The 19,312-nt window shown below is 33.3% G+C and overlaps 1 protein-coding gene across 5 annotated transcripts in view; it reads right to left on the reverse strand.

Moving 5' to 3' along the window:
• LOC148617735 (C2 domain-containing protein 2-like) overlaps positions 1–19,312 on the reverse strand; it is a 72,613-nt gene that overhangs the window by 50,341 nt on the left and 2,960 nt on the right. For all 5 annotated transcript variants that reach the window (XM_088585259.1, XM_088585262.1, XM_088585260.1 and 2 more), the window contains exons 3-4: positions 18,776–18,895; positions 15,928–16,032 (exon numbers count right to left, since the gene is read on the reverse strand). In XM_088585259.1, coding sequence (XP_088441385.1) covers positions 15,928–16,032; positions 18,776–18,895 — 225 coding nt within the window. The remainder of the gene's footprint in view (positions 1–15,927; positions 16,033–18,775; positions 18,896–19,312) is intronic.

Here is a 19,312-nt window from a genome sequence, read left to right on the forward strand (position 1 = left end):
AACAAATAAATAGAAAGATGACCATAACTCAATAAAAAAACAAGAAAATTATGATTAAATCGAAAATGGGCATGAAGTGACGTGGAGTATAGTGTCAACACTGAAATGAAGACTAATACATAACTAAGGAAACAAAATCTCTCATAACAAATCAGTTTTGAATGAACGAAATTTCTTTTACACTTTTCATAATGATAAACACAACCAGTGACATTCATTGAGAGTTGTAGAATTTCCAGCTATAAATTGGAATAAGCACCAAATATACTAAACATGGACATCCTTGGAACTACTCTGATATCGTTAATTGCTTCATTTTGCAGAACTAAGGGAGTTTGATAGCTCTCCTGATAATATGTCATGTAGTTTAAGAATCGGCTTACAATGACAAAGTGGAATGAAGCATGAATTACTGTCATAACTGACAATGAGAAGATATTAATACCCATCATTTATACTGAGGGATCACTGTAAACAGCTGTAGGAATTAGTATTTGACATTGGCCTTTCGACTACCAATATTCTGTCAGATAACAGAAAAATTCTGAAGTGGTTATAGAAGTGAACTGCTGATACTGGACCTTAGAATTACTCCATACTTACACAGAGAAACTAAAAGTTGTCACAGGAATCTGTGAATACTGAGGAGATCACAGTGAATCTTGGAAGCAGTCAATGAAATAAACAGTTTTGTAATGAACCTGAGACAAATTGATTTGAAACTGAAAGTAACCAAGCAAATTTGTTGTGGGTACTGGCCTTGACTAAAGTTCTTACATAAATCACACCTATCACAAAAACAAGTTGCCAATTCTGGAATACATCCCTGTAAACTCACAAAGAAACTGTATAAAGCAGTCAAAGAAATCAATTGCCAATACTGATTGTACAACATGTCTGTATACTATTAGCTGTATTATTTCAGCCATTTCATTGAATAGTACTATAAACATGGGCCTATCCAATTTTACTGGTACATTTATCATTTACATGTCATGGTGTGAATATTATAATTTAGTATGAAACATATTCCAGCATAACAGAAAAAAGAATGGATATGGTGTAATGCAACAAATGCACAATGGGAATTTTCTGCATGCTTACTTTTGGTTGTTTTCTGTATAAATAGGATTGTACTATACAGTAAATAGGCTCATTTTGATGAGCAACAAGGGGCAGATTGGAGATTTTAGTTTGTTAAATGCCAATTAATTCTTAACCAGCTATTATATTCAGAGATTTCAGAAACAGATTGGCCAGCCTTTTAATTTAAAGTATTTGACACAATATACCAGCACAAAAAGTATAAAACGATTTTATTGAAAACAGTTTTTGCAGTTAATGTACTGGCAAAATAATGTTAAGTGCATCATCTACCTTAAAATTACATTTAGGTTACATACCATTAATTCTTCCAATGAGCTTTAAGAACTTACACAAGAGCAGTGTTCATGGATTCCACTTACCCGTCACCCAGGGCAGGCTCAATTTTGGTGTGGGAAAGTTGATTATTATACCCCACTTTCAGTTTCCCAAGAAGAAAGCTTGAGTTTAAAGGACTTGGAAAGCAAATTTCTAGTGTGGGAAAGTTAATCTTCTTAAAAATCCTGGTTCTGAACCCAAGACTTATTCAATGAATCAAAGAAACCTGCATAAACAAATATGGAATCAGTCCACAATAAAAACATTCTACCTAACAATACTAGATCAATGACATCTCTGTGAAACCAGAGAGGAATGGAGTAAACTAGCCATGGGAATGTGATACTAATAATGAAATATGTCTATTGCACCATTTCTGCAGCATTTAAGTAAAAGGAGATTAAAATATAATGCTAGACTTATACATTGTACATGTGCATGTCAATATAAAGAAGTCTTTTGTTTTGTTGCACCTATTCAAGCTGGGGTTCAGATAACTGGATGTTTGGGGTACAGGACCATAAAAATTTTAACCAGAATCTTTGAAATTTTATTTATCTAGGTCCTGGATCTATAGCCCTTTTAACTGATTTTCCTCAAGTGGACAATTTGAAACTCCAGGACCATCTCACTTTTGAAAGTAAATTTGAATCCTTATCAGGTACACATCTTAACAGTATTGCCCTGTGTGGGTCCTGGTGTCAAAAGAATAGGCTAACAGCAGCACTAATCTTGTGGTAAAAGGCGACTAAATAGTGCTCAGAACCTCTGACCTAGAGTGAGGGCACTCTGTCCACAGAGCAACTAGGTTATGTGCCCCAGGTGATGGAATGGGGTACCCCTGGCATGTTACATGCTGGGGTTGTCAGGCCATAATAGGAAAAACCTGACTGCAAACCATATTGGTGCACCATGTTGGGAAAGAGGCCACATTTCTCACACATTAAAAAACCCTTCTGTGGAATTCTATCAGAACAGGAACTATTGGGCTCAGCCACAGGAGGCTAAATTTCCTGACACTACTCATCTCTCCCTATTTCAAAATTTGTCAACCCCATTATCCTTGTGTCCGATCTCATTTTCATTTCATGATTATTTCATGATTATTTCATGTTCACTTTATCACCCATTTCATATTCATCGCCTAGATATAGTTGAAATATTGCTGCTCAGACGTTAAACCCCAACAATCGATCAACTTAACACTATTTTGGTAAGTAGAATTTAAATTGATAAAAGGTGCAGGTTATTTAACCATCATTTGATTTCCTTTTTCCTCATTTTCTTTCCAAATGAATTGACTTTCCATTACATCATTCACAACTATTCTTCCCTTTAATATCTATAAACCTTATCTGCTTAACTTCCATTTGATCAGACTTCACAACACCCCACCTTTTTTTCTTGTAACCTATCAATACAATTCTGAAAGTGCAAAGACTGCAAAAAATGCACAATATGCACAATATGTACTCAATTATGGAACAATACTCAGACTGTACATTTCTGAAATGACTTGGGGAGTCTCCCGAACATAAACAACATTCTGAAGCAATGCCAAAGAATAATAATTTACAATTGTGAAACCTCTGACCATGAAGGCAGGGAAATGAAGGATCAAGATAACAGATGCTGAAGATCTGAATACCTTTCTATTTTAATGCACAGGAAATGTTTCAATAGATCTTTGTAGTGCATCTTTCACCATTAAAATCTAGTCAAAAAGGACCTTTGTCGCCAAGTGGAAGCAATATAAATGTTGATTAATGGTGAATTGTGTTGGGTTTTATTGAAACTTCACCAAAAGCAATAAAAAACAAGAGGCTCCCAGGAGCCTGAATCGTCCACCTGGTTGAATTTTGCCTTTCAAAGGCAATAAATTTAACAAGAAGCTGTCCAACAATTTTGACTAAAGAAGTCTTTGGTAGGGCTTATAAGGATCATTTCAACAATTGAAAGTTTCTTTTAATCTATCATAGTTTTCAAGATATTGACTGAAAACTGTTTAAAAAAAGTCATTCTTCTCCTTTCAAGGGCAATAACTCTAACAAGGAGTCATCTGACAACTTTTATCCCTGAAACTTTTGTAGTCCTAATAATAATGACCATTTCAGCTATTGAAAGAATTTGGCTACACCTAACGGTTTTGGAGATCTATGCGAAAAACTACTGTCTGACCGCTATGTTCTAATTTTAGTAACGGCTGCCATGTTTTTTGACGAATCAAAAATCCCCACATCAGTTTTATGCAGGATACCCCAAGGAACATTCATAACAAGTTTGGTTTCAATTGGTCAAGTAGCGTTAGAGGAGAAGATTTTTGAAAGAAAAAACATTAAAAATAGCAAAAATCGTTGAAAAAGGGCAATTACTCCAACATGGCTAAACAGATTAAAACCAAAATTTGACCAGAGATAGATGTCATCATGCTAAACACTTTAACTCTGTCAAAATTTAGCTGAACCTAATGGCTTTGGAGATATATGTGAAAAACTACTGTTTGACCTCTATGTTCTATTTTTAGTAACGGTGGCCATGTTTTTCTACGAATCAAAAATCCCCACATCCGTTCTATGCAGCATACCCCAAGAAACATTTACATCATGTTTGGTTCTAATCAGTCAAGTAGTTTCAAAGGAGAAGAGTTTTGTATAATTGTTAACGATGACGTCAACAGACGATGACAGACGACTACAACGACGGATGCCAAGTGATGGCAATAGTTCACATGGCCTTTGGCCAGGTGAGCTAAAAATGCCTACTGACAGTGAAGAAGTTGTAAATTCTAAATTTGAAGATAAATGTAATTTCTGAAGTTCCTTGCATTACAGCAGCTTAACAAGTCAATGAAATTCCTGATATTATGAGGTTTTGTTTAAAATCAACATCAAACCACATATTTTTTTTTAATTTCAAAATTATGAGTGTATTAAAAGTTATTTTGAAGATAATCAAAACTGTAGAATAATAACTCATAGAAAACATTGGCATAATTGCAAAAATACATTTCGCAAACCCCAAATTTGTCAGTGGAGTGTAATATACAGCTGTGGTAAAGCATAAGATACACCCATCTCCACAATTCCAGCATTGACATTCAAAAAACTTGGATACAAAAAAATTAAACAGAAAACAGTTGTCACAAAATTTTTTTTTTTTAAATCTCTCATAATGTTATCTGATGAGATATGGATGAACATACAGAGTGAAGGATTACTACAATACTTGTCAAAATATCTGCATATAAGAATGCACGTGGAACACAATTACCAACTGTAATGTACATTTCTAAAAATAGAACCTATGCAAAGACCGACAGATCCCAGCAAAGTGCTTATAAATACACCAGAATCATACACAATTAAGAAATGCAACTGAGGAAAATAACATAGAATTTTTAGTACATTGCATAATTATAAATAAACCTTGTAACTTATGAGATAATATCACATCAACAGAGCTTGCGCTTTTAACATAAACACAGCTCTCTTTTTTAAGCAACAAAGAATGCAATAGTTTATGCATCAGAAGAGTATCATCCCTTATTCAGCATGTTGGCTGTGAAGTGCCAATTATTTACCGACAATTGATCTAATCTTTCAAAGCTGTTTTATAATCACTGATATTGAAAGCTAGAGGCATGATTTGGCAGTTGAATGGGGTATTTTTGTACTGTATCATAAATTTTATGAATATTTTAGGAAGGATAAATGATTTTAGTGATTGCTTTGTTTTCAATGCATCAATATACTTCTGGTTGCAAACTTCATTTTCTATACACTATAAACCAGGAAGTGTTTTGGTTTTCTTATTTTTTAGTGTTTTCTTTCCCACAGCTTTATATATACATGATTGTTCTCCAAAATGCATTATAATTTTCACTGAAAAATACACATGTATTCAAGACAATTTTGTTTAACAGGCCTTACCCCAAAAAGCAGTTTCTTTATCAATAACTAAGCAGACATTGCTTTTTTCCATGTCACACTGTATAGTCTGGTTTAGACAGGTTTTGGTTTATTCAGGGATCAGTTTAGACAGGTTTCACTGTATTGCCAGCAACCAGAAGTGGCAAAAATGTGCTACTGCTGAAGACTAATTTACCATAAAATAATACTAAATGAATAATTGAATTTCCATTGTGTCCCCCCGTGTAAAATAAACTGACAAATGATGATGCCACTTTCTAATAAGTAATGACCTATGTCCAGAGCCGTAATTGGAAACAAGTTTTTCATTGACTGATCAAAGCCAACAAATAAAGACTTAAATTGAATTTACAGTATTGAGTATTCAGTGGTATAGCAACGAATACAGAAAAAAAACATAAACAACCTAAAATTTAGTTATAATGCTTTACTCAACTAATCATGGATATAAATATTGCCTTGTAACAATTTTCTGCTTTTCCAACAATACAATTTGATTGATCGATTGTTCTTTAATGTCCTGTTGCAGACATCTCATTAAATACAAAAGAATGTTTGATCTATCAAACACTGTCCCACTTTGTACTTCAGTCCAAGATGCAGAAAGCAACAGCCCTCAGGAAGGCAAGTCACTCCACAATTTCAATTCCCTGCCAAGCAGTAGTCATGGCAGCCACAATTTTCTGCTAATTGACAGAGAATCATACTATAAATTCAAAAGTCGTCAGTATGACCTGGCCTGGGACTGAACCCACTCAAGGTGGAGCAGGCTAAAATGAGACCACAAATGCAGTTATGAGAATATTGGAACCCATTCTAAAATTACAAAAATTGTCAGATCTCTGCATAAAAAAAAAACCTCACCTCAATATCTTTGCCTCAAATCTAAGACAATAAATCAGAATATATTCATTGATTTCTGAGAACTTAATACCAGTACAGTATTGTATATGTCCGCTTACTAGAAGTGGTAATTAGTACTTTCTACAGGAAGAAATTTTCGATGCCAATGACAACAAAACTCTCCAAGAACCTGTTCAATACATGTCTTATAAAACATATTGCAATTATGAAGAATGCATCGCCATGGAAACAAATGACTTTTTATGCAATAATTCAACAAACCAGAGAAAAGAAATCAAATATTTTTTTAACTTAGTTTCATCTGTTTATTACCTGTGTAACTAATTATGTGAAAAGTCTGCATCAAATCTGTTAATTTAGTTGAACAAGATAACATTTAATATGGTTAACAATAACTGACATCTAGAACTGGTGAAACTTGTTAAAAGATGGGTACCACTGAGTCATCATCTGTTTAAAGAGGACTAGGACCAATTACATTAGTTAGCATTTTAGTATAACACATGTACATGTCAAATACTTTATGAGCATATGTACAGTAAAATACCTTATGAGCACATGTACAGTCAAATAAGTTCAGATTCTGAGAATAAAAACTCATTTACAGTAAATAAAACAGTTAACTTCAGGAGAAAAAATTTGGCCTTCCCTTGATTTGATTAAATGCCCACTAACTGAAGAAAAGTAAAATACCTTATGAGCACATGTACAGTCAAATAAGTTCAGATTCTGAGAATAAAAACTCATTTACAGTAAATAAAACAGTTAACTTCAGGAGAAAAATTTGGCCTTCCCTTGATTTGATTAAATGCCCACTAACTGAAGAAATGTCTTAGGAATTTAACTTGATATATAATAATATGACATCAACTTTCATACATATTCCCATTGTAGTTTCATAAAAGTCTAAATCCTTTTTTCAATTTTCCAATCTCTATTCCATGAAGTTTACTATATTACTTGATGTACCATCAGCTGGTGATTAAAAATGCATATGACTTTTTAAGCACTGGGCGGTGATCAAATTTCTGCGACAGTTTTCCGGCCATTATACATTTCTGAATTTTCTACAGATTTAATGGGAGAAACAGATTCTCCTGCAATGTTCTCAGGTATTACAAGATTTCTCCATCTTCAATAGTCAAATTTTAGATTTAATCCACTTCTTGAAGCTTGTGGGTTGAAATGTAAAATGGAACTATCTCAAATGGAGAAATCCCCTAAAGACTGAAGGTTAATCTACATATCATGTTTTCTTAATTTTAAATTATTCACTTTTTACACTGAACTGTTTAATTACAAGTCATTTTTTTCCTTAATGGTGTTTTTGTTATCCATAAACTTTCAAGAGCTGCCAATAAAAAACAGCCACTTAGTGACTGGGACATAATAAAGTCAAGGCCAATCCATCTTTTTTTTTAGATTATTCCCATAAATATAACTTGTTTTCTTTGTTACCTTCCTTGAAAGGAGATGTACACATGTATCATACATTGTTTATTACATGGAATTTTCTTATCATAACATTTTGAATAGATGGGTTCTTTCCACCCAGATGATGAATGCAATCATTAAGTCAATTTCAATTCTTCTTACATATATCTCAGCTGCTGGCAAGGGTAACTCACTGAAGGCTACCTCTATTCCTATAAAAATCTGCATACAATTGTATATGTACATGAAGGCTATCTCTAATCCTATAAAAATCTGCATACAATTGTATATGTACATGAAGGCTATCTCTAATCCTATAAAATTCTGCGTTCAATTGTACATGTACATGAAGGCTACCTCTCATCCTAAAAAATTCAGCATACAATTGTACATGTACATGAAGGCTAGCTCTAATCCTGTGAAATTCAGCGTACAACTGTACATGTACATGAAAGCTACCTCTATTCCTATAAAATTCAGTGTACAACTGTACATGTACATGAAGGCTACCTCTATTCCTATAAAATTCAGCTTACAATTGTACATGTACATGATGGGTACCTCTATTCCTACAAAATTCAGTGTACAACTGTACATGTACATGAATGCTATCTCTAATCCTATAAAATTCAACAAACAATTGTACATGTACATGAAGGCTACCTCTAATTCTATAAAATTCAGCATACAATTGTACATGTACATTTAACATCGTCTGAATTTGTATCAGAAGAAAATTATCACATTTCTCAAACCTGATACCAGTGTCATTCAGATTAAAACTTCCATCTTGATTAATGACTAATGATCAATTAATAACTGAAAGTTTTGATCAAATATTCTGCCTGCCTACAATGAATTATTTAGGCCTTAAAGATAATGACTTCCATGACTTTACTAGGTAACAAAATATAGACTCCTTGAAACTCTACCAGTTTCATTCAAGGTTTTCAGTTTAAAATTACATCAATATCTTATTAATAATTTTCACTGCTCCAATATCTTCCACAAGGTTTCATAAAGTCACTCCTAACAAGGGATAAAACTTGACTGTGGAATACACCTGATAGCATATGATCTACAGTAACCTTAAATTGTACAACGAATCAATAGTACTAAAGCTTAAGAAGTACTCCAGCTAATAATCGTGCAAAATGTGATTCATGGTTAGAAATCCTACATATTTTAATTTTTTATACTTTGTTAAAAATGCTATTGTAAACAAAAATTTACAAGTGGTTTTTTGTATTACCCTTATTCATAAGAGGTATGCATTATATAGAAGGTACTAGAATTCAAACTAAAGGGAGATAACTCTGTAAATTACAATAAAATACAGAAGACACCATTGGATTTTTAATGTAGATTTCCTCCTAAGAGCAGATAAATTGGAATGAATGATTATACATTTCATCATATAGGCCTATAAAGCAACTTAATAATAAAATAAAAATGTGTAGCCATTCTTGGGGTGTATCACATCTTACAGAATTTGCATGAATCTTAGCTGGAGTACTACTTAATTCCATTGAAAAACCTGGTACAGCAAAATGTACCATACATGTAACTTGGTGCAGTCATGCTAATTTGACCTTTTCTTACTAATCGAAAATCATAAAAATGTTACTTAGCAGAATAAATTTTTTAGCATCTTTATGCTGAAGTGTAATATAGTTTTTACAGAAACTCAATATCAATACTTTAACAGGCCAAATTTAAAAGAAGTACCAAGAATCTATTTTCAAATATGAAATGTTTCAACTGCTATGAAAAAAACATATTTGCCCCATGCTCAATTGATAACAGTAATGAACTTCAGGTATACCGGTATGTAGTGAAACCCATCTTCCTGAAGTAACATGTACTATCATTATATACATGTACCCTGGAGACATTTCCAAATATAAGTTGATGAAAAACAAGTACTATCTTTAAAAAAAGACAGCCGATGCAGTAAAATTTTGTTCTTTTTACTTATACATGTAAGTTTCTGCATTTCATTCAAGAAAATTAGCACATGGTTTCGATACAGTTTTTTCGAATGCTACTCAGTTATCAGTATTTGGCCAATTGGGAAACAGAATTGCGATCAGGTGACTTGCGTTTCCATAGAAGAGAGCCCTAGGGTCAAAGGGTAAAAAGCAAAGCTATAACGACTGCCTCGGAAAAATGTTACATTAGGCAAGGAAAACCATATGATGGCGAAAAAAGGAAATTCAAAAACAGATATCCACTAAACAGGAAGTTGACATGACATTATGAGGAAAGCTGCACACACAGTGCATCATTTTGATGGTGCATAAACAGTCTCAAACCATTCTAATGAACTTTCCTGATTTTCAGCTGGAGTAACTTTATGGGACAGACTGTATGTATGTATGAATTCATAATTTCTTTTGGTAGCATTTCAATACAAAATATGCGTCAAATAATAATATTATTTGCAGCTTACAGCCTATTAAATTTCATTACAGTAAAACCTGTACTAGTGACTCCCTCCCTAGAATGACCTCAAGCCTGTAGTGACCTTTTTCATTTCTCCCAAGAAATTTTCCATGCATTTTACCTATGTATAGCCACAACCTGTCAAACATGACTAAAAATCATCTAAAACTGATCTCCCAAATACAAATCCCTGTGAAGAGCGACTTTCTCTTTACTAGGACAAAACTGGAAGTTGACATTTTTCGATCTCGTTCAAAACTAGATTTTATATGAAAGTGGATTTACAGCAGTCAAAGAAACAACTCTCGTATTCTACAAGAACAAGACTGAGTTTAACCAATCGAAAAATTGAGTAAAAAAAAATCTTCATTCATGAGGATTTTATTGTTTACATAATTGCTAAGGAAAATCTACTTCGAAAAATGGCTTCTCCGAAGAAAAAAATATTGGAACTTAACCAAAAAGTGGAAGATATAAAACTTTTGGACTTTGGAATTTCTGCATAGAAAGTTGCACAATAATTTTGCACTGGGAAACCACATATAAGTTTTAAACATCTCTGAGAACAATGCCTGGGAATAAATTATTTTAAAATAAAGCTTATTATTAATAAAGCATTTTAACAGAAAAAAACATCCATTTTCAATAAAATTAATAGACATTTTCATGACAAATAGAGAATTTAATATGTAAATGTTAATGGTAATATTTATTTTTAAACATTAAAATTTCTTTCAGAAGAATTTCAATTTATAAATTAAAGTACTTAACAAAAAAAAACATTATAAACTGTAATAGAAAAAGAAAGGATATTGGGAAAATGTAAAAAAAAAAAAACAACAGCATATCAAAAATATAATATATGTAATGACACAAACCCATGTTTTCATTACTCTACACAAGGAAATATATGAAAATCTCTAGTACATGTATATCTGTATAAAGACTCCCTATCTATAGTGACCTTTTTACCAATGGGCCTTGAAAGGTCACTATAGACTGGTTTAACTATACCTAGGTCCTGAACCTTCCACTTTTTTTAATTTGCACTTTATTTATTATGGACTAGTTATTTTCTTTGAAAGGACCATTAATTTGAAACTTGGAAATACCCAGGAACTTTAACCCTTGAAAGTAAGTCTAAATGCTAGAGAAGATGAAAGAAGAGGCATACTTAAGTGTTTTGTTGACAAAACTTCAAAATTGTGACAATATTCATTACTGCTACTATGATTTTCCAGGTCTGGTTTGTCAAACATTTTGTATATCAGGCATGGATCTAAGGAATGAAGTGTTGGGTTGAAAATACTTTCTTGTGCATGAAATTTTAATTTTCCACAAATCCTATCTCCAAAAGTGTTCTTGCCTGCCTTTGTTTGGCCTTGTATTCTATTTACACCACCCTTAACCTGAAATCATGGATCCACCATCTATCCCTGAGTATGTAAATTCTATCAAACATGTTGTGACCTTGAAAACACTCAGACAAACCAAGAATAAGGAAGCTACCTTTTTATCAGACAATGCACATGTCAGTATAACAAGTTATGACAACAATCATCAGGCAAACTCTAATAATAATTACGTTGGCCATGTTCCATCTGATCAAATCGACAGTTTGGTTCGCAGAAAAAGAGCAGGAACATAAATATTATCAGATGTATCATTATAAAATAAGTACAAAGAATTCTGCCATTTCTGATTGAACCTTAATAACCTAACACACCAAGTAACAGATGTCGGAAGTGCTGGTGTTCGGTGGGGGAGGAATGTGGTATATAATTAAATTTTTATTATATGCCTTGTTACTTTCATTGTGTGGACAATGATGTGAGATGAATGAGCTAAGAGTTACTTGTGTGGTACATGTACATGTATATAAGAACTATGATATAACAAGATTGCTATACACATAGCCATATATCCCCACTGCCAAAATAATTTGCAAAACACCAATACCTCCTGTTAAATTTGTCAAGGCAAAATGGCAGCAAAATATGATCAACTACACAAGGTAACTAACAATCCCATAAAATTGGAACAAAATCAATCAGTGTTTTTGGAGGGGATGTGTCCACAAAGTGTAACAGACGCACAGACAGCAGTATTTCCTTGACCCCTTCTGAGTTGCAGCAGGGAACAAAAATTTCTTCTAATTATTTAACAACAACTTTCATTAGACTTGATTGTCAAAGAACCGCAAGGCTGATGTTTTGCAAGAAACAGGAACACATACTATTCCAGAAAACAACAGTTCATCCACAGTTACCATATGTACTTTTCAGGAATTCCTGACCTCTGTATGTCTTGTTTCATTTTCACCTTTAGTTTATTTTTATGTAACTTCAATTTATAGAGACTACTCTTTTGTTGTACCTGTGTAAAATGATGTTTTCGGGCCAGCTGCAGCCTGCCTTGTGGAGTGAGGGTATCCTTGTTGTTCATTGAAGACCAATGGGTGGCCTTGGGCTTATATTTTCATCCAGCTGGGGCTGTTGTCTATTTGACATATTCACCATACCTTTTCTAATTATATTTCTGATTTGTTTGTGTTGAAATTTTGTTCCTTGTTGGTTAATTTTGTTTCTCTCCTGTTTTATCAAAGGATTTCCCCCTATGGTATAACTACATATACTTTCATTTGTCAACATCCTGGCATCCTGGTGTCACCAAGTCTATTTCGTTAACAATAAGATAACATACTAAGAACTAGTACTTAAATATAGAGCTTCCCTTTAACTTGAAAAAATACCAATTACATGTACCTGTAAGTAGTAATAGGGAAATTTACTCATGGCATGTTCCTGCCAAATACTTGATTCACTAAGGCAAATTTGCAATAACGCTGAAAAAACTAAATATTCCTGAAACATACACAAAATGGCAAAGTTCTACATCAATATAGAATGCCCCACAGAAAACTGAAATTCTGAACTTCCCTACAGAAGTATGTAGTCAGAATGACTATAAGGCAAATATCAATTTTTTACCCTTATAATTAATCCATTACACAAGCCAATTTCGCTCTACAAAGATTAATGAGTGTTTGATGTTTCAAATGCAATGAGGGTCACATACAAACAGCAACTATTACAGCATAGCTATAGTCATAAAACATAGCAATAAGTTTTCACATTAAGTACACGATCAAACCTCAAATCTCAACATGAAAAAAACACATTGATTTTAACCCTTCACCTATACTAATAGCAAATAAATAAAGCTCCAAGGCTACAACAGCTGTTCTTGATTCAATTAATTTCAAATATATACAGTTTTTGTAGGATTTCCTATGCAATGCTATACATCGGGATATGACCTTACATCTATAAAACTTAGCTGAATATATATGTAATACAGAGTAGTATCACAAATATACTACAGGGGTGCAAGACCCTTTTTCCTTTATAAGTGAAAGTGTTTGTAAGAATCAGGCAAAATTGGTCCAGCATGATATGGAAAATCTTATCTGTTTTTCTTGATTCTGATGATGCAAATAGTCAAATTACACTATCAAAATGATGGTTTTTCATTCCATGTTTCACCCACTGCCTGATTCTTACAGAGACTGACACTTAATGTTTTTACCTGTCTTTCAAAAAAAAAAAAAGAAAACGACTTCAGTCATAAATGCCTGATCCACCTTGAAGTCTCATGCTTAAAGTTTGATCTATATGGAAATGTTTTAGGGACTCATCACCAGTGACCTGCTTTATATAAATGGTTCTAATTTGTTCTGTTGTAAATTAAATACATATTTCAGCAGCGATTGTTTGAGCTTTCAACACAGGCCGTGGGTGATTATTATAGGTTTTGCATATTTCAACTGGTCAATACTTCACCATTTTAACAACATACCTGTTGTTGTATTGGTATGTTACCAACAAAGTTATATTTTAATACAAATAGTTCTCTCATTCAAAGGTAAAGCAGTTAAAATGCTGTAACATGCTCATTTCATAATGGGAAAGTACTTTAATATGTGGAAACCAATTTTCATGGATAAGGGAAGAAAACAAGTTCGTGGATTCATGAATAAGTGGTTTTGAGGTGTAAGTATATACATCAATAGAAATCTTTTTGTTGGGAACCAAATTTTATGGCTTGGCCTACCCACAAAAATTGGTACCCCATGAACAATAGTACAAATGTAATTTCACAATATATTTCACCACAAATATACTACTAGTACTAGTATATAAAAGTATTATAGGTAGAATAAGTGAAAAATCAAGATTTCATGCAAAAAAAAAAACTTCAATTTTGCATGTTTTATGAAAATCTAGGTGCATACAATATACCTAATAATACATGTATGTAATAATTTTTTTTTACGTCATTTGATTTAAAATATGATTGCAGGATCATCATCACTATATTACTTCAGGTAGACTGGAGACATATATCTCAATAGATTCATAAATATAAAATTTTCTTTCTAGACAATTTGTCTACTGAAACTATTGCAATTCTCTAGTATGACATGATTTTCCTTAAACTTTGACCAAGAGGTACAAATTTAGGTCAAGGCCTCTTTTGCTTACCTTGACTTCATTTGCTTAGGTGGGCTATGGGGAAAACTTTCAAGATGCCATGGTAAGATTTCAGTCAAATTGAATAATTATTAAAATTAAGCTTCATCAATATAAAATTTGCTGATGAGGGAAATAACAACAGAAACTAGGAGATTGGGTTGAACTTCATATAAACTTTCAACAACTCTCATGCCTAAAATAAAATTACTTGTATTTCCGCTAACCCTACCAACCCTAAGTTGTTTTCTCATATTTAGACAAGCACTATTAAAGTCTGAATGTGTCTACAACACAAATCAGTCACAACTTAGACAAAAAATTTAACATTTTGCGCACCTATCAATCCTAGTTTTTAGGGCATGTTAGTGAAAGAGTAATCAAGGGAACCAAGGTTATAGTGGTAATCAAAAGAATGTAATCCAGGGACAAAGACCAGACACAGAAAACAGACATACACAACAAAGCACATATAGTAAATAAAATCATACATACAAAGTAACAAAAGCAAATGAGCAACTCGGACTCCACTAAAAACTGGGAGCATGGACCAGGTGCACCGGTAGGATAAGCATCCTCTGCTTTTCTAGAAACACCCGCCAAGTTGCTCATAAAAAGTCAAGTCCGGGGTAGACAAATGAGGAAAGGAAAACTATGACCCGTTGAATAAATTAGTTTTCATGGTGCAGATGGATACACCATAACAATCCACAAGTTCATGATGACGACCATAAAACTTCTGTAGTGATGACTTCAATCTTGTCGCAGCATAACCCTGTTCCAGAAGCCTATTTGTTAGAGTTCTAGCGTGATACAAAAAGTCTGCATAATTTTGGCAAGTTCTGGCATAACGTATGAGTTGTGATATGAACACTCCATATGCAGATGCTGAAGGGATCTTGCCACACATGAAAGGAAAGTTGACAATTTTGAATGAAAAGTCATCACATTTGTTGTAAAGTTGGTCAATAGTTTCCCTTTACTATCGATTTCTAAGTGTAGGTCAAGATATGAGGCTGCCTGTAGTATCCTTTAGTTCTTTGGGGTAGATGCAATGTATCAAATCCCTGAAATTAGGATTGTTTAAAGATAATAGGTCATCTATGTAGCGGAAACTGAGATTAAAGGACCTAGCCAAATGATATTCTTTCTTTCGAATCAGGTCAGCTATAAAGTCAGCCTCATAAGAGTGAAGGAATAGGTCAGCAAGTAAATGAGCACAATTTGTTCCCATTGGAATGCCAAAAACACTGGTATTTTGTCTTTCTGGGCCTCATCTTATTTTTAGACTTTTGACTTACCTGGTAGGGATTTACAGGCTTTCCTTGAACTTTGACATCAGGTCTTCCAATGAAAGCAACATTCAGCATCATATCACCACCAACTTTTGAGCACTTGAAACAGATCTAAAAGTGCAAAGGTTTAGTCCAAAATTACTTTAATACATACTGTAAAAATACTGTATGACATTACTTTAAATAATTTCATATCATTAATATCCATCAAATGGATAAGCTGGAGAACAAATGATAAAGCAAGTATATCTACTAGCAGGGATTGACACTAACAGTAGTCCGGTAGTCCTGTGCCACCCTAATTTTGGAGAGGACTAATTGAAAAATTTTTCATGGTCATCCTATGGGCTATCTAAATTTGCCCTATTTTTCATAAGATCTAAGAACAAAATTGTCATAACTATCTGCAGACTAACTGTTTTACCTCTGAAGTAGTGCTGTTGACCACCAAACAAAAATGAAGTTAGTGTCAAACCCTGATTAGAGTATCTTAAGGCAAAATATGATGTGTATCATAGAATGATAGTTTCATTTATCAAGTATTTTATGTTTTTTCTAAATGTTTTAGGTTTCCATGGGAAATCTCCAAGAGAAGATAAACTTTTGGACACATTTCAAACACTTTTTGAACTTAAAAGTTACTTTCAGAAATTCAAGTTTTCTACTTGCCAAAGAAAAAGATGTAAATAACAACTTTCCAACACCAAAACTGCATTTGTCCCAAATGATGGGGAAGTGAAATCATAGAACACTATTATCCTGCAACTTGGCTTTCCACAAATCTGGACAGTTGGTATATTTGTATATTAGGGCAATATAACCATCTGTTTATCTTTTTTGTATTTTGAAAGAGTAATCAAGGGAACCAAGGTTATAGCGGTAATCAAAAGAATGTAATCCAGGGACAAAGACCAGACATGGAAAACAGACATACACAACAAAGAACATAAAGTAACTAAAATCATACATACAAAGTAACAAAAGTAAATGAGCAACTTGGACTCCACTAAAAACTGGGTGCATGGACCAGGTGCACCGGTAGGGTAAGCATCCTCTGCTTTTCTAGAAACACCCGCCAAGTTGCTCATAAAAAGTCAAGTCCGGGGTAGACAAACGAGGGAAGAAAAACTATGACCCGTTGAATAAATCAGTTTTCATGGTGCTGATGGATACACCATAACGATCCACGAGTTCATGATAACGGCCATGAAACTTCTGTAGTGATGACTTCAATCTTGTAGCAACATAATTCTGTTCCAGAAGCCTATTTGTTAGAGTTCTAGCGCGATACATTAAGCAACACCTAAGTCAGAAACAGGTAACCAGTTTTAGAGTGTTTCTTATGTCTGTGTTTAAGAGATGGCATAAAATGATTTTATTTATCATCTTTTTCTTGAGTATTAATCAGATTTTTCACTATAAAATACAGTTGCAGGAATTATGCCTGAACTTTGCTTGGAAATGTGAAATTCATTTGAACTGGCCGTGAAACAGACAGAATAGCTCCAGAACTTTTAGGAACTGACTGTAACCAGCAAGTTACAATGTTTATAACGAGTCTGTTACAATGATTACAATGAATTTCCATCACAAACTTTTACCAAATTAAAAAAATAATGCCATAAGAGAACCATTTGTGAATCATTTCACCTATTGTGCCTAGAACAAAAATAAATATAACTCTTTTTAATTAAAAAGTTGATATTTGATCTGTAATATACATTTTGTATGTAGCTCATCATGATAACACAATATGTCACATATGTACTATATAATGGAACACTCCACAATGGACAAAGACAAGATGACAGCTAACTTCAATTACTCTGGTTAAAATAGAAAACTTGTCATGACACCATGCAATAATTTCTGTATTCACATGACATCAACATCAGCTAAGCCTTCATAGCCAACTAATTTCATTTTTCATCCAATCCCCCATATGGGATTGGGTTGAAATTCTAGCAATTAATTGGAAATAGAATTACAAAGGGTGAACAAAAAAGTTTAAACATTATCCCTTACCTTTTCCCCTGGCCAGTCTACAATGTATGATTTGCTCAGAGTGGTTTGAAATGGAAACTCATAAAACATTGCTACATGTACGGCCAAATCTGAGATTCCATGTTTTAAAAAAAAATTCTGTACACTGCACAGCCAGCACTCCACAGTATTGTAGAACTGCCTAATTTTGGTCTTGTAATCTGATGCTTTATAACATTTATCACTTAAAAAAATTGTCAAGCATCTGTAAATCTATATATCTAGAAATAGCTCAAACCAAGGCCTTCAGGATGCAGTAAATATTTTCTGGAAAAAAATTACCCACAGCAAATAGGGTTACCATAGAAACCATGCAAAAATATGCAAAAATTTGCAAAAAAGTTCATAAAATCAGTTTTAAAAATATCAAATTTCCCGCAAAATATCTTGAATTTTTATTTCATCCCCTGAAACTGTTCAAACTTTTCCCTTCGAAAACCCCTTCCTCATATGGGCATCACCTGTTAGATTTTGAGCTATTTCACTTTGTAATCCACTTATTAAATTTAGCATGGTAAAAAACTGACTTACTTTCACTTTCACAATGAAGTCAAATTGTCATTGAGAAAAAGTCCCTTCAACATTGAAAATATATAGAACATTGCAAAATACTTTTAAAAGTCCCCTGTTTTCAGAAAATGTTTTATCAACAACAGATTCTTCATTTTTAATCACTATAGCAACCACCGGTTTCCATTTATGTCATTTTTCATCCCTAGCCAGAAGTGTGAAACTAAACTAAACTGTGGAGTGCTGGCACAGGTGTACTGTATATATCTACAATGTATTTAAGGTTATTTAATTTACTCACTGTTCCTTTCAGTTTAAGCACACTGGCTGTAAGATTGGTGAGCCTAACCCCGCCTGATGTTTGTTGGGAGGCAAATATGGCAAACGACAAATCCTTGGAGTCAACTTTACAATGAACAACCTAAAAATACAGAACAAATTTCAAATGTCTTCGTAAACACCACCATTATTTTCCTACTTAAGCAAAAAAAATAATGTTTGTTTCCTGTTACCCTACCTACCCAACATGTAGTTTGTTTTTTTTTTGTGCCAAACCAAAACATTTTATGGCTATTTTTGCTCAGGCATCATTAAAGCCTAAATAGTTTCTCTATTAGGCCAAAATGAAAAAATATCCCAGCTTCTCATCCCCTCATTATCCAATTTTTTTCATCTACCCCAAAAAATTTTATTTTGATTTTTTCCCTCATTTAGGTCAATTTCTTTCATTTTCATTTTTCACTTAAATTGATAAAAAATATAAAAATAAAGTCTGCCCGTCCACCCCTAATGCCTTAACTCAATGTAAAATGTTTGTGAAAAAATAATTTCCCTTACT

Source organism: Perna viridis, chromosome 5 (genome assembly GCF_037379345.1).
Source record: "Perna viridis isolate PV_CMFRI_1.1 ecotype Kerala chromosome 5, ASM3737934v1, whole genome shotgun sequence".
Taxonomy (NCBI): domain Eukaryota; kingdom Metazoa; phylum Mollusca; class Bivalvia; order Mytilida; family Mytilidae; genus Perna; species Perna viridis.